We start from the raw sequence: 15,131 nt of genomic DNA, 5'->3' as shown, positions 1-15,131 counted from the left end.
AATAAGATATTGCAACTAATTAAGGTACTGCATTATCTTTAATTTCCTTGAATTCATAATTACGCATGTGCAAGAAGGCCTAACTTTTCCCTCTCTTTAAAAAAAAAAAATACGGACGTCACAATAACTGAGAAGTATAATTATTGCGCGATTTTTTCTTGCAGTGGTGAAAACATTTCTATAGGCCTACTGATTAATCTATTGAGCATAGTAATAGTAAACGCTGTAGTATTTTAGTGCGTGTACGCCTACTTAGCTCTTGTAAAACGAAATTTTCACTTTCACTTTGAACGGAACACTCACTTATATTCAGTTCTTGTATCTTGCAGTATATTATCCATTTGTGATCATCTTTCCAATATAACCTCCCATTGAAACGACCACTTAAAATCATTAGCTAGAATTTATTATTTTAAAAACATTTCCACGTACATACTGTTATAATTGTTATGAACCACAATACAAAAGACAACACTGTGAAATTGGATTAATTTACCAAGATCAACATCAATACCGGTAGTATAAAATCACATATAGGCCTAGGCTATATTATTTCATTACTTTATGGTATTAATTAGAAGAATATTAATTTCGAAGAATTTACAAATATGCTGAAATAATTTATGACACCTCTTATAGAAATGTAAAAATATGTATGTAAATTTTGAAACAATGGGTATAGCACCACTTGAAAATGTTGAGCATTTTAACAGTAACTTGTAAATTGTTCCATCACGTTGTCTATAGTGTTCATTTATTGTAGCACTTTTAGAACGAACGTGGTTCACATACATAAGAAGAAATGAGTCGAACACATACAGTTTTCTTTAGTTTTTAGCAAATTATGAAGTTGAATATATACTGTTATTTCATATCCCAACATAAGTAGAGTTGCCACCATAGATGTAACACCTGAAATGAATATAAAATAAATTAATGTATTGGTAATGATACAAGAATAAAAAGAAATTAGGGAACAACTGGATAATATGCACGGCAGACCAATATCGATAGTCGACTCTACTCGCTGGCCACTAGTCACCGGGCCGTACCGAGCCGTATCAAACAAAATATAATCGAAATGGTGGTAGTCAAATTCGCGACTATATTCTTAAATAATTCACTCCATTAGTCAAGTTCAAGGTTTTATGTAGTACAACGGCGGTTTTTTGAATACATTAAAAGAAAATGAAGATGTAATAAGATAATAAACTAGGTTATCACAAGGAAATTAACAGGAAAAAAGGTGTGTTTCACGGAATACAATTAAAATGACGGAAAGTAAATTTCCGGTTAATGTTCGCCAAAGCGTAAAGTACGTAATTATGACGGCGTTGCTGTTTTATTTCTGGCCTATAGAAAAATACCTAGCCTTTTACGAAAAAAAATTTAAGGACCATGAAATTATTCACCGCTTTCATTATAGGCCTATTATTTTTTAACAATATTACGAATCAAAAACTGTCATATTATATAATTTTAACTACTACATGGACGAATCAAATCAAGCTAACCTAACCAAAGCTAACCTAACCTAACCAAAGCTAACATAACCTAACCTAACATAACCTAATCTAACCAAAGCTAAGCTAACCTAACCAAAACTAATCTAACCTAACCAAAGCTAATCTAACCTAAGCTAAGCTAATCTAAGCTAACCTAACATAACATAACCTTCGTAAATGCAAGGCCTGTAACCGGAGCAAGAAGGGATCTCAATCATTTAATCTGCAAGTACACGCAAAAATAAATTCAAGTAAGGATCACGCTCCCACTGCATGAGAGGTCCGCGCATGCGCTACAGCAAAACTGTTTCTGTCCCGAGCCTCTCATCTAAGGCACTCGTCATAATTTACTCGCAATATTTACGCAAATACACATTGTCGCTAACAGTGGTGCTATCTCTCAATAATGTTCAGAACGAAGGAGGTAGACAGAGAGAGAAAAAATTTCTCCCGCCAACTACGCCACACACCAACGTCATGTTCTTATGTTGGTGACATTGTGTATTTACTTAAATTTGGTGGTAAACGTAACGGCACGGTTCAAAGTGACCGTGCTAATTCTCCAGTATAGCGGAAATTAGGCTAGACATAACCTCACAAAATTACAAACACATGCTAAAAAAAAAAAAAAAAAAAAAAAAATTTACGTATCCGTATATAATAAAACTAGATATTCCAGATATAATTTGTTTCACACGATAACCACCTCAGCCTATTTCGGCAGCAGCCATTATTAGTTACAGTTTGAGGTGCATTACCTAATCTCATACTAACCTTGTTAAGTTCTCTAACCTAATTCACTAATAATTACGTAACAATACACAGGTATAAAATACAGACAAATACACATTAATTACCTAATAAGTACAGCATGAAGATAATTAATTACTTTTGTCGGTATTTTCTAAAAGAGAAAGGGAAAACAGTAACAACATTATCTCCAATGTTTACATCACGTCGTTCACATTTTCATTAGGCCTATATCAGTAATGCTTGGTAAGTGAAACAATGCATGAAATTATTTTACATTTCGGGTCACATCATTCGAGAGTCGGAAAATGCAATTCGCCACTTTTAACATAGCATTGCTTGTTATATGAGAGAACTTTGAGATTTACCTTAACCTATAAAGATACGACCTGTTGGTACAGAGTTCTTCACATAGCAAAACACAGACAATTTTCGAATATAACTTAGCTGAACAAACTTCAAATAACACTGTAATATGCTTGGCATATTTATAATATTCGTACTCAATCAGTAATGCACAATTAATCGAACTATTTTCACGATGCACAATGCTTTGTAATGGTACTATTCATCATTTCATAGGGCAGAGAGGCGAACCTAGCGGCAGAAATTGTCATGACTCACAGAGACCTACTCTCGATCGTGCTATGCGCCAGCTTGTGTAATCCCGTAAGCAACGGTTCAAACTGAAGACATATTCCGCGAATGCGACTCTGGTGTAGCCTTTGTAAACTACGCCCATAATTCCATACATGAAACCTTAAGCCTTCTGTTATTTCCGTCATCCTTTTGAGTCACGTAGTACTTGCCTGCCAAAGATTGTAAATTCCATTGTTTAAGAAATGCGTGCAAGAACGACCTAAGTTTGCCATTGCCTCTAATCTAACCTGTCGCATAATACTACACACCTGTAGTAACATTCTTCACATTTAATATAATTTCGTTTGCATGTATTGCTGGCCCTGCTTCTTGTGTTGGTAGCCATCTAGTGGAAGTGGATAGTAATTCGAGAAAGGAAATAAGTTATGATGACTTTCATAATAATTACATTTAGTTCGTCCAGTGTATATATTTTGTGATATATTAAATGTGTTAATGTAGTAAAAATTATATATATAAACCTAGTACAGTAAGAATTGAAATGTGTTGTGGTTGTGATAAAAGTATTGAAAATTGGTTTATAGTGACACATTGACAGCTATAAAAGTGTGCAATATTCATTCAGTGGCTGGTGGATACTCTATATTGACCGGTACAAGTAATTAGGCTATAGGCCTATTAGGATAATTTTTAATCTCTCTGTATTTAATGCATTCTTCATTCCAATTATTGTTTTTATTTTTATTTGTTACGTGGCAATACACATACCTACATACGCTTAAGTGAAAATTTTATTTTTATTTATTTTTTTTTAACAGTTCTTTTGTATAACTTCGTATATAGTGTGTAAATATACGTTGTTTAATGACAGAATGATACGTAAAAGGATAAAATGGCGAAGTTTAATGACAATTACATAGAATAACTCTTCTTGGGTTCTCAGCCAGGTGAGTTGGAGATTTGCTTCCAAGCTTTCGACAGCTAGCTCTGCCTTCTTCAGGGAATGAAGTGATGTGGGACCATGTGTAGCAGGTATATATGCAATAGCAGGGCTTCCCGCTGCAGGCCAATCAGGAGCTAGTTCCTAGTCCCGACCGCCAGCCTCCTGATTGGCTACCGCTTCCTCCAACCAGAATACGCCTAGCGGTCGGGACTAGAACTAGCTCCTGATTGGCCCGCAGCGGGAAGCCTTACTATTGCATATATACCTATGGGCTAGACATGGTCCTACATCATTTCATTCCCTGAAGAAGATGGCAGAGCTAGCAGTCGAAAGCTTTGGAAGCAAATCTTCAACTCACCTGGCTGAGAACCTGAGAAGAGTTATTCTACATCAAACGCCAGGAAAGCCACAAGTCAGACAATTACATAGTTTACTTCCAATATATTATAGTACTAGGATTAGGTTAGGACACTTAAAGTGGGTGGTATTCCATTTTACAAATTAAACCTTAAATACTTTAAATTAAAAATAAACTACAAATACTATATTGAACATTTCTAAAGGTATTGAAATTAATTATGTTTATCTTAGTATGAACATGATGCCATGTACAAATCATGGGACTGAGGCAAAGACTGGAATTTATAGACGTACATCTTATCTGATGCAGCGGCCTTTAGAAATTGCTTCTCATGTAGAGCATATTGATGAAATTCGTAACTCATATTAGAGGCTAGTTTATTTTAACCAGAAGTTCACTTTCCACGGATTTTACGTGAAGTTTCTTTCTCTCTCTCTCTCTCTCTCTCTCTCTCTTTCTTTTCTTCTTTCTTTCTTTCTTTCTTTCTTTCTTTCTTTCTTCTGTCCACAAGTTTTTCATTAAAGAAAATACTCTTTCTACATGCACGTTACTGACAGGAACAAACACAAATTTTACTATTTAAGCTTATAGTAAGTTATGGGCTGCAAATTTGTTAAAAAAAGGACCCATTTTTTTGTCAGTTGGTAAATATAGATTTTTAAGAGTTTGAATATCATTTCTTAGAACAAAAAGCTCATTGTACATTTCATCACCGTTTACTTCTAAGCTGTGAGCATTTACAATTTATATAAGGCTATCAAAGGTCACTGCTTCTTTCAGATTCAAGTCAGCGAATTTCTTAAAAAGGAAGGTCTCGAAGTTGAACTACTTAGGCCTATTTAAATAGTGAAGACTCCTCTGAAATACATTAGCTGCATCTCTTCTAAATATTTTCTGGTTCGATTTGTTTAATTTCTTCAAATTTTTATTGACTTGAAAGCCATAAAACCCATCTTTTAATTTAGATTGAACGTTTTTATCTAGGAATTGTAAGATAGCATAAAGATCTGTAGGTTGAATTGTTTTATTTTCGAGTTGTAAAATTGTTGTTATAACGGAATTCATATAGTTATGCATGAAATGCATATAACAAAATGGAAGTGACTATTCATTTTTTTCGTCCACTGCTCTTACGAAAGTCCATACTAAAGGATTTGTTTCTTCTTCTCCTTGAGAGAGAAGGTAGGATCATATAGGATTCCAATTTTTTAGCAAACGCTCGAAAGCTGGCAATAGAGACAATCACCGAACTGGAATATGCCTTAAAATTGTTGAATATTCTTGTTCAACAAACTGAAAAAAGTTTCTGAGTTCTTTAGTTTTTTTACTAGAAGACAAAAACTAGTTATAAACTTTTAATACTAGACACTCGACATCAAATTTCATCACTTTGCATGCATTTTTGGCCATGTTATGAAGAATGTGACAATTATAATTTGCTTTAATTATGTTATCATTTAAAGATTTGAAATTCTGAAAAACTGGTGGTGTTTTCCATAGTTGACCGCTGCATTGTCTGCATCAAAACCTGATTCGTGTCCATCTAAAATAGATTTCAGTTAAAAAAAAAAAAACTGTCTGCTGTTTCATTTGAATCCTCATAAAAGCTAAGTAATTTTTCTTTAACCCCACTAATCTCGGAAAAATATTTGATACTGACTGGAAAGCCCTTAATATTGCCTTTATTTGAAGGATCTGTCGAAACAGAGGGAAAAGTGTCATCTTTTAAGTCATTCTCTACTAATTCTATGGAGTGAGGAGCCAATATATTTTGAACCAGGTATCTCACATTTTGTACGTCCACAGTGAAGTTTTGGACTTAACTTCGAATCTTTGAAAAAGCCATTCGCTAACTTAATGCCATCAGTAGAAAGATAGCTATGGTTATGCATTATTGTGTGATATGCAAACTACAATTCAGCAGCTGTAACTTCACTTTCAATAGGAGAATGTTTCGCGCTAAAAAAATTTTTGATCGATTTAGTTTTAGCACTTGATGCAACTGAAAGTTTATGTTTCTCTCTTTGTAAATGTTTTCTCACCACCCCAATGTCCTCACTTTTTATTGAAAACGAAGCAGGAGACACTATACATTTCGCCATGGCTTTGTCATCACATTTAACTAACCAGCTTTTAAAGTGTTTATCTTGTAACCATTCATTACGAAATGCACACATTCTTTTCATCTTTTTCATCTGTTTATCATTTTGACTCATAACTATCACTATCAGTACATTCACTTCCACTGCTGTTTTCCTTTAATTTAGAGAACATTTTATTGAAACGAACCCCTAAATTGTTGGAAAGAATGTCTGTGTTTTGTAAAACTGTCTAACAACAGCTAACATACGTGCACTGCAATTTTTTAACTGGGACATTCCATCCAAATTTTAAGAATATGCCTGTGATGTCATGACTATTTTTGGGCTTTTAATATAATAATGTTGTTATAAAAATGAATTATGACCGTCATATCATTAATATTTTAGTCATACGGATGACTGAAAAATGGGTGGCAGTTACATGTTATCTATAATTTGAAATATTCTAGACCCTATATGAAATGTCAACGAAACTAAAGAGACGCCATTGTAGACTTGAATAACCATATTTTAGTACCTTAAAGACTAATTGAAATAATATTAAGGGATGCTCATAAAAACACATCATTGAAAAAAAGAAATAGTTTCATGTTCTTAAAAAACTTATGAATAATTAAATTAATAAAATTATTAATTTTTGTTCTGATGGTTGAAAATCGCTTGCTATGTGTGGTGGTTGCAGCGCTCCCGAGACGTCATAACAATGAGTAATCTCAAATACTCCTGTGTGTTCGTCTTCCTGACCTTGATCGCGCAGCATTCTGTATGACAGAAGAGCCTACCCGCTGACCTATTTTGTTCTGGTGATTTACTTTTATTAAAAACTGAGATATTTAAATCAACATTCTGAAATTTTCACAGTGGAATCAATATACCCGAAAGAATTAAACACATATTTTTTCGTCTGTAAAAATGAATTGCATTTTGTGTTCTGTATTTTTTTTTTAATTATTTTACATCAAGTAACTATTTAAAAAATTACATATGTCTTTCATTTTGAGGGCATTTATAAACTAGGCTCTCCTTTTTCGAATTGCATTGAAATCATTTTTCCATCTCCTTTTACATAAGTTAGTAAGAAAACTTCAATGAATGAAGCCATGTTCTTTGCTAAACCAATATTTTAAATGCTGATTGCTGCCAAACTACGAAGATTATAAATATAATATTGCGTGAAATTCATATTTAGAACATATAAAATAACCTACTACATTATTTTTAACTTTTGAGACATCATGGTTTAAAAACATATTTTTTGCATGGAGTGACCCAATTGCCACCAGCCTAGTGTTTACTGAATTCTCACACCACTCTGCGACACTGAAACACGAACTGCAGTGACTTGATTTCTTAGAAACTGAAACATGAATCCATTGTTGCTCGTTCTTCCGTTTGTAAATTTAAGCAGTTATCAAGATGACCAATTGTAGAATTTTAAAGAAAAATAAAATAGATATTACTAACACTTACTTACAAATGGTTTTTAAGGAACCCGCAGGTTTATTGCTGCCCTTACATAAGCCCGCCATTGGTCCCTATCCTGTGCAAGATTAATTCATTGTCTATCATCATATCCCTCCTCCCTCAAATCCATTTTAATATTATCCTCCCAACTAATACTCTGCATTTCTGGATTCGTCCATATGTGCTACATGCCCTGCCCATCTCAAACATCTGGATTTAATGTTCCTAATTATGTCAGGTGAAGAATACAATGCATGCAGTTCTGCGTTGTGTAACTTTGTCCATTCTTCTGTAACTTCATCCCTTTTAGCCCCAAATATTTTCCTAAGAACCTTATTCTCAAACACCCTTAATCTCTGTTCCTCTCTCTAAGTTAGAGTCCAAGTTTCACAACCATACAGAACAACTTGTAATATAACTGTTTTATAAATTCTAACTTTCAGATTTTTTGACAGCGGACTAGATGACAAAAGCTTAAACAAAAGATATTACTAATATTATTATAAATATTATTTGACATAAAACGTTAAGAAGACTCAATAATAAAACTCGGCTTGTAACCTAAAAACAGAAAAGTAGGGACATTTGGACGTCCTGTCATACTCGTGTTGGGACACGAGACAGTTACAAAAAAGTAGAGACGATCTCGACAAAATAGGACAGGTGGCAACCCTATATAGTACATATTCTGTAGTTCATCAGATTTCGGTATAATTTTTGGCATTCATTTACTATACTCGTCATAGTGTGTGAACAAAGAAACAAGATTGGTTATATTTATTGCTGTAAGAATTAGGTTAACAGTACCCGTAAATATTATAGTGAAGAGATAAAGTGTTAAACATGTTGAAGATAGATTCTACAGTTTTGTGTTGAGTAGGGTACATTTTGTTTCATATTTCACCACACTCTGTGATTGAGTTTCAAATAAATGCAGAATACTTATTTTTCGTCAGTGTTATACAGTAATTTCTTTGATTTTCCCATTATACAAAGCATAAAAAATAATAAACTGGTAATTTTCAAGTATGTAATTTTATTGATGGAAAGTATCTACTCCGTTATTTTCAGTGACTATTACACTTTTACTACGTCATATTACTTTTGACCAATAAAACGGTACGAAAGGACGTCTTTCAACCAATCATGGCTGCTTATTGCACAATTTTATCACGTCCGTCTCTAGCATTAGTTTAATTTTATCACTTCCTTAGCATTTGTTTGTTTTTATCATTACCCTAGCATTTGTTTCTTTGTTTGCAAACATTTCAAACTGCACTGGTCTGGATGTCAAAAAACAGAAAATTACAAACCACTCCAGTCAATGCACAGCAGTTTCAAATATGACTCACATTGGCATTCAAGAACAATAATTAATAAAGATCACTGGTCATATCTGTGCATCTTCCCTGAAATTCTATTTACAAATAAATGAAGAGCACCATTCGGAAATCCTTAATAAGTTGAGGAATATACCATGGACATCGAGTTCCACTTCTTTTACGCACACGTCCAATATAACATCAACTGAACCACCAACCACTAAAACATTTAAATTTAAAAATTGTACTTTCAATAATTGTTCCTTTTAAAATTATTAATGTTTATTTTTCATTTCATCGTCCTTAATTAAAACTTTTCTTTTTTATTTCATCATCCCTAATTAAAACTTTTCTAACACTTGTTTATACTATTTAGGGTATGTTAGGCCTATAGCTTCTGTTATATGATATTATGGATAGTCACATATCAGAGATTGTGTAATATTAAGATTTATTGAAAATCATGTCAAGTGACGTTGATTACTGGGATCTGGATAATTGAAGTGGAGTGCAACTGTTTTAATAAAAATGAAACTGAATCAACAAAGCTTTCTTGACTAGTAACCGTCCACAGAGTTCAATCAATTCAATGAAGATTCCATAGTTGGCACGACTGATAAGAAAACAGCTAATCATAACACACTACTGCCATCTAGTGTAATATTTTTAATGTTGAGATGGTACAATAATAAATTTGAAGACAGTTGTATTTTCATAAGTCAATTAATATTTTATTGTATTGGAGTACTTCGTTAATTCTAATCTTTATATACTTTCTTCTAATCGTATAATAGTCAATTAAATCCCACTCGAGTTTTGATTTTCTATAGATAAATCAAAACCTCTAGTGAGATTACTGTTGATAAATCTACCTAAAATTTTCATTTCTCAAAGCAGAAATTATAAAAATTGTAACACTAACATAAAATAAATTGCTATGTTTTCACAGAATTACTCGTTTTCAACATGCCGCCAAACTGAAAGCTAGCTACTTCAGACATGTACCATGAATGAATATAATATTCATGTACCTAGTCCGTTATTCTGTTGGCCTATGAGCCTATCGCATCTACCTGTCTGTCTAAAATGTTCACTAGTGCATTTCAGTATTTACTAGTTATTTATTTGAAACCCATAAACAGAAATAGTACTTATGTCATTGAAAAATGTTCGAAATTAGTTACACTATCTTTTCTATGTTTCTTTACACTGAAAAAGGGAATGTAATGTTTCATATATGGCACTCAGATATTTGTTATTCATTTTTTTTTTTTTTTTTTGCACAGATCACTCACAAAGTTTGTTTACACAAGAGGAGTCTTTTTATTTACCCCGAGGGCGCAAGGAGCATCTATCATAGTCAAGTGAGCTAATTTGTAATTTTGGTCCAGGGAAATACTAATCTTTACGAAAATACATTTGCCATTTTTAAGGTGTATACTTTTCCAGGATCAAAAATACAAAACGAATGGAATAAAAATTATAGTGCTAAATTACTAATATGTCGACAGGGTTACCAGACGTCCTGGATTTCCCAGATAGTTCTGGATTATAGTGGTGTGTCCTGTGTCGAGTTATATTTATCCCAGAAGGTTAGGCTAGGTTAGGCTACTGGAGGTCTTTAAGGAGTCTTAAAGGCCTCCTGCACGTCAGCCTAAAAGGCTTATTGTGTATCCTCATTGGAATGGACACTAGCATTGTCTTCCAAACCCTGTTCCTTGGACTAGCAATAGTATTTTGGCTCCAACATTAGTGTCCATTCCTAAATCTTTCCTTGTTATCTTTTTCTTTCTAGGAATAGACAGTCAAACAGGATATGTGGGGCAGTCTCTTCCTCCTGTTTGCACATTCGACAGTTGGGTTCCTCTTTATAGAGTCCCACTGTGTGTAGGTGTTTCCTGAAGTGACCATGACCAGTAATTAATGCAACTATGCTTCTCATTTCTCTTCTGTCCAATTAGAGCAGAGCTGAGGAGAGAGAGTTGTTTGGACGTAAGACCAGTTTCCTGGCCAGTTTTTGTCCAGGATAGGATTGCCACTTAATTTGGTGTCTTTCCTTAATCCATTTCTTAACCGAGGTTTTGGCAGTGAGTAAACTGATTCCAACCATGGGTTCAGGTCCAACAAAGGGTATCGCTATACCCTTTTTGGCTAGTTGATCTGCATATTCATTTCCCTGAATGCCTTGATGCCCCGGTACTCATGCAGTTCTAGCTTGTTATGAAAAGACAGGACTATCAGGGCATTCAGGCAATCCCATACCAGTTTTGATTTCACCTGGTCTGAAGAAAATGCTTTTAGAGCATTTTGACTATCTGTGAGGATGAGAATTCGTTTACAATGGTAATCCTTCTCAAGTCCTCTGAGTACGCAGTTTAAGATATTGAATACTTCCTCCTGGAAAACTGTGCAATATTCCCCGAGGCTTATAGTGATATTAGTCCTAGGAGATTGGCTATAGATGCCTGCACCTGACTTCGTCCCTATGCAGGTTCCATCCGTGAACCAGACAAGTTGGTCACATTCTTTGTTAAGCGTAATTTCTCCAGTCCAGTTTTCTCGAGATTCTAGTGTTGTCTGGAATGGATGGAAGAAACAGTATTGGGGATTCATTAAGTCAGTCTTCATTCTTAGTACTGGAATATCCAGGAAATTTAAAATGGAGTTATGTCCAGTTGTTGAGCGGCTGTTTCTCCAATATCCTGTTTGAACTAAACGATGGGCAGTAAGTCTAGCCTCTGCTTATAGATAGATGTCCATGGGTGGGAGTCCTAACAAAGTCTCCAATGCAATGGTTGGAGTACTTTTGAAGGCTAATATCTGTAGTTTGGCAAGCTTGCCTGCTATATAGTGTGTAATATTTTGCGCCACCAGATGATGGCACTATAAGAAATCTGGCACCTAACTATTGCTACATACAGCCAATGGCTGATGTATGGTTTTAGGCCCCAGGTTATTCCAATAGTACGCTTGATGGTTAGAAGATACCACCTGCCTCTACAGAGAATATTATCTATATGAGTGTTCCAGATCAGCTTCTTATTAAGTATAATTCCTAGATATTTAACTGACTCGGAATAGTCCAGGATTGAATTGCCTAGTCTGAGTTTTCTTAGTCCTTTTAGATTACTCCTGTTGGTGAGTGGAACAACAACTATTTTGCTGGGATTGATAGAACGTTGCTCCTGTATACACCAGTTGTAAATTTTCCTCAGTCCTCGATTCATTAAGTCTAAGATTGTACTGGGAAATTTCTTGAAGACAAAGAGTGCTATGTCATCTGCATAGCTCTATATATAGTAACCTTCCTGGGCCAGATCATTGAGTAGACCATCCACCACGAGGCTCCAAAGGAGGGGTGATAGTTTCCAATCTCCTTCACTCAAGCTTTTATTCTGATCTTTCAGCATCTTGATGATGTTTTTAGGATCAGTTTTGACGAACATCTTAGGAGTCTTGAATAGCACTTTGTTTGTAGTATCTCTTCTCTTGGACCCACAGCAAAATTTGGTGAACTCATTAGCGCAGGAGAGAATGAGAGCACCCCTCTCCTCATAGGATCCCGTAAATTGGGGGAAACTTCCATCTTCGAGACTTTCAAAAGCCTGTACTATCTCTTCTTGGAGTTTATTGATTTGATCCTCCGAAAATTTACTAGAAGGGAAGTTATCGGGGATCATTGCAATTTTAAAGCTTGTTAGGAATTCCCTGTAGGTTTCCTTAGCTGATTTCAAAGACATATTTGGTCCGATAAATATAAATATTACAAAATGAATATATCTACAGAATATTTGTTTATTTCCGTAAAATTACTTATCTTTTATTATAAACTATCAAGACATTAAATTATGACTTAAAAATGGAATATATTGTTGAACTTAGAAGAGACGAACGTTTTCGCCATGAAATGACATAATCAAGTCTCGTAATAGTGGGTAACACACAATGAACACTTTCCAAATCTGGTTATTTAACATACTACCCTCAATATTTTCACAAAACCAACCAACACAAGTCATTCTATCCAATACAATTCCAATCATCCATACACACATAAAGTCAGTAATTTTTGCTTCCTAATTGACTGCTTGCTTAATACATCATTAAATAATTGGGATTACAAAACAGAATACAGTTATAGCTTATGATTAGCACAAAATAATGGCTTTAATAAAATAACTATAGTTAATACGATCCACAAACAAAAAATAAGCTTGAAACAAAAACCAATACATAAACCACATTAACCCAAATCGAATATAAAAACGGGAAAGTAAATTGGAAACCTATGACATTTTTCGGCAATATCTCATACAATTACGTAATTTCCTTGAAAAAGAAAAAAATAACATAGCCTTTAGGACAAATAAACTCAATAATATCATTCCTAACATCCTACAAAGTCGAAATAATCTATCCAATAGTGGAATATATTTATTAAATTGTAAAAATTGTCTTAGCAAATACATAGGTCAAACTAGAAGGAATTACCGAACTTGTTATAGTGAGCATGTAGCACACTTCAAACACAGCAGGAACAAGTCAAAGTTTGCAACACATTTAATTAACAATAACCATGAACTTACGAACATAGCTAATACTTTACAAATTCTTAAAACAGTTAATAATAATAATATTAAGTATTTAAATATACAGAGGAGTATTACATAGCTAAATATTTCATGTTGAATCCTTCGTACACTACTTTTAAAGCACTGATTCAATATGAAAAACTTATTAGATTACCAGGAAACAATTGGCATTCATACAGTCCTCTCTGTAGATTGAAAACTCAAAAAAGTTTCATATTCATTGTTCAAGAATTAAAACAGAAAATCAATATCCCGAATTTAAAAGAAAACCTACAAATTAAACCAAACCCTTTAACTCTATTAAATGTAGAATATAATCTAAATTTAACAGAAGAAATACTAAAATCAGAAGTAAACACTGAAATACTAAAACAATTGTCTTTAGAGACAATTAATATTAGGTACCCTCCACAAAACTGGCTTCATTTATACACTGACAGATCCTTGATCTCCAGAGAACAAGGTGCTGGTGCAGGTGTTATGTGCTGTCTCTTCTCACTTTATAGATCTCTTGGGTATGGAACAACAAGTTTTGATGGAGAAATCATTGCAATAAGTGAAAGTCTCAGGAATCTTCTATGCCACATCAATAAATTTAAAAATGCAGTTATATTGTCAGACTCCAAAGCAGCTATTCTATCAATAGTCTCTAAACACACACCTTCATCTCAAGCAGCAGAAATAACTAAAATGCTCTCTCAATTAATATCACTCAATAAAAGAATTGTATTCCAATGGATACCATCCCATTGTGGAATCCTGGGAAACGAGAATGCGGATGCTTTAGCAAAGAAGGGCAGCACTGCTACTTACAGACCTGTTACTAAATCTACGTATTACTCTGTGAAAAGATTTATTAAATCTACATACTTAGACTTCAACAAACAAAATTTGATAACACAATCTCAAGGGAAAAAATGGAACTCTCTGCATCAAAATCCACAGTTAATTCCCGATTTACCACGAAAATCGTCTGTAGCTGCATTTAGATTGGCAACAGGCCATGACTGTCTGTCCAAACAAACACCTGCATAGAATTGGAATATATCAGTCCCCTAACTGCCCATTGTGCAACTCAGACCAAGAAATGGATTCGGAACACCTCAAAATCTGTGCTTCAGTGGCTGGCCATGATAATATCTTTGAAAAATATTGGAGTGCAAGAGGTCAAATGACTTTATTGTCAAACGCCTGGCATTAGAAAACAACAACACTACTTTTAACACTTGAATATAAATAATTGATTATATGGCACTCTTACTCGTGTTAATTATGTAAGCATGTGCGGCTTACAACTGTTTTGGTGTTACTTGACACCATCCTCAGAGCCTTCTGTGTCTCAGCGCCATCTCAACTTCGCTGCCTGTTGTGTGGGTGCATTTGTGTGATGAAGAGTTGTGTCAGATAGTGTGTGTGTTCTGAAATTGATCTGTGTGTTGAGAATTTGATGGGGTGTGTTATAGTGTGTCTATATATTTCATATTGTTCTAGT

The 15,131-nt window shown here is 34.2% G+C and overlaps 1 protein-coding gene across 4 annotated transcripts in view; it reads left to right on the top strand.

Moving 5' to 3' along the window:
* Window positions 1-15,131, top strand: part of Sirt6 (sirtuin 6) — a 101,366-nt gene that overhangs the window by 12,056 nt on the left and 74,179 nt on the right. For 2 of the 4 annotated variants that reach the window (XM_069823881.1, XM_069823880.1), the window contains one exon: window positions 10,334-10,411. The exons of the other annotated variants lie outside the window; for them this stretch is intronic. In XM_069823881.1, the coding sequence (XP_069679982.1) occupies window positions 10,334-10,411 (78 nt within the window). The remainder of the gene's footprint in view (window positions 1-10,333; window positions 10,412-15,131) is intronic. 4 annotated transcript variants of the gene reach the window in all.

Source organism: Periplaneta americana, chromosome 4, assembly GCF_040183065.1.
Source record: "Periplaneta americana isolate PAMFEO1 chromosome 4, P.americana_PAMFEO1_priV1, whole genome shotgun sequence".
Taxonomy (NCBI): domain Eukaryota; kingdom Metazoa; phylum Arthropoda; class Insecta; order Blattodea; family Blattidae; genus Periplaneta; species Periplaneta americana.
The sequence above is the reverse complement of the archived record's forward strand: the minus strand, read 5'-3'. Positions and strand labels throughout refer to the sequence as shown.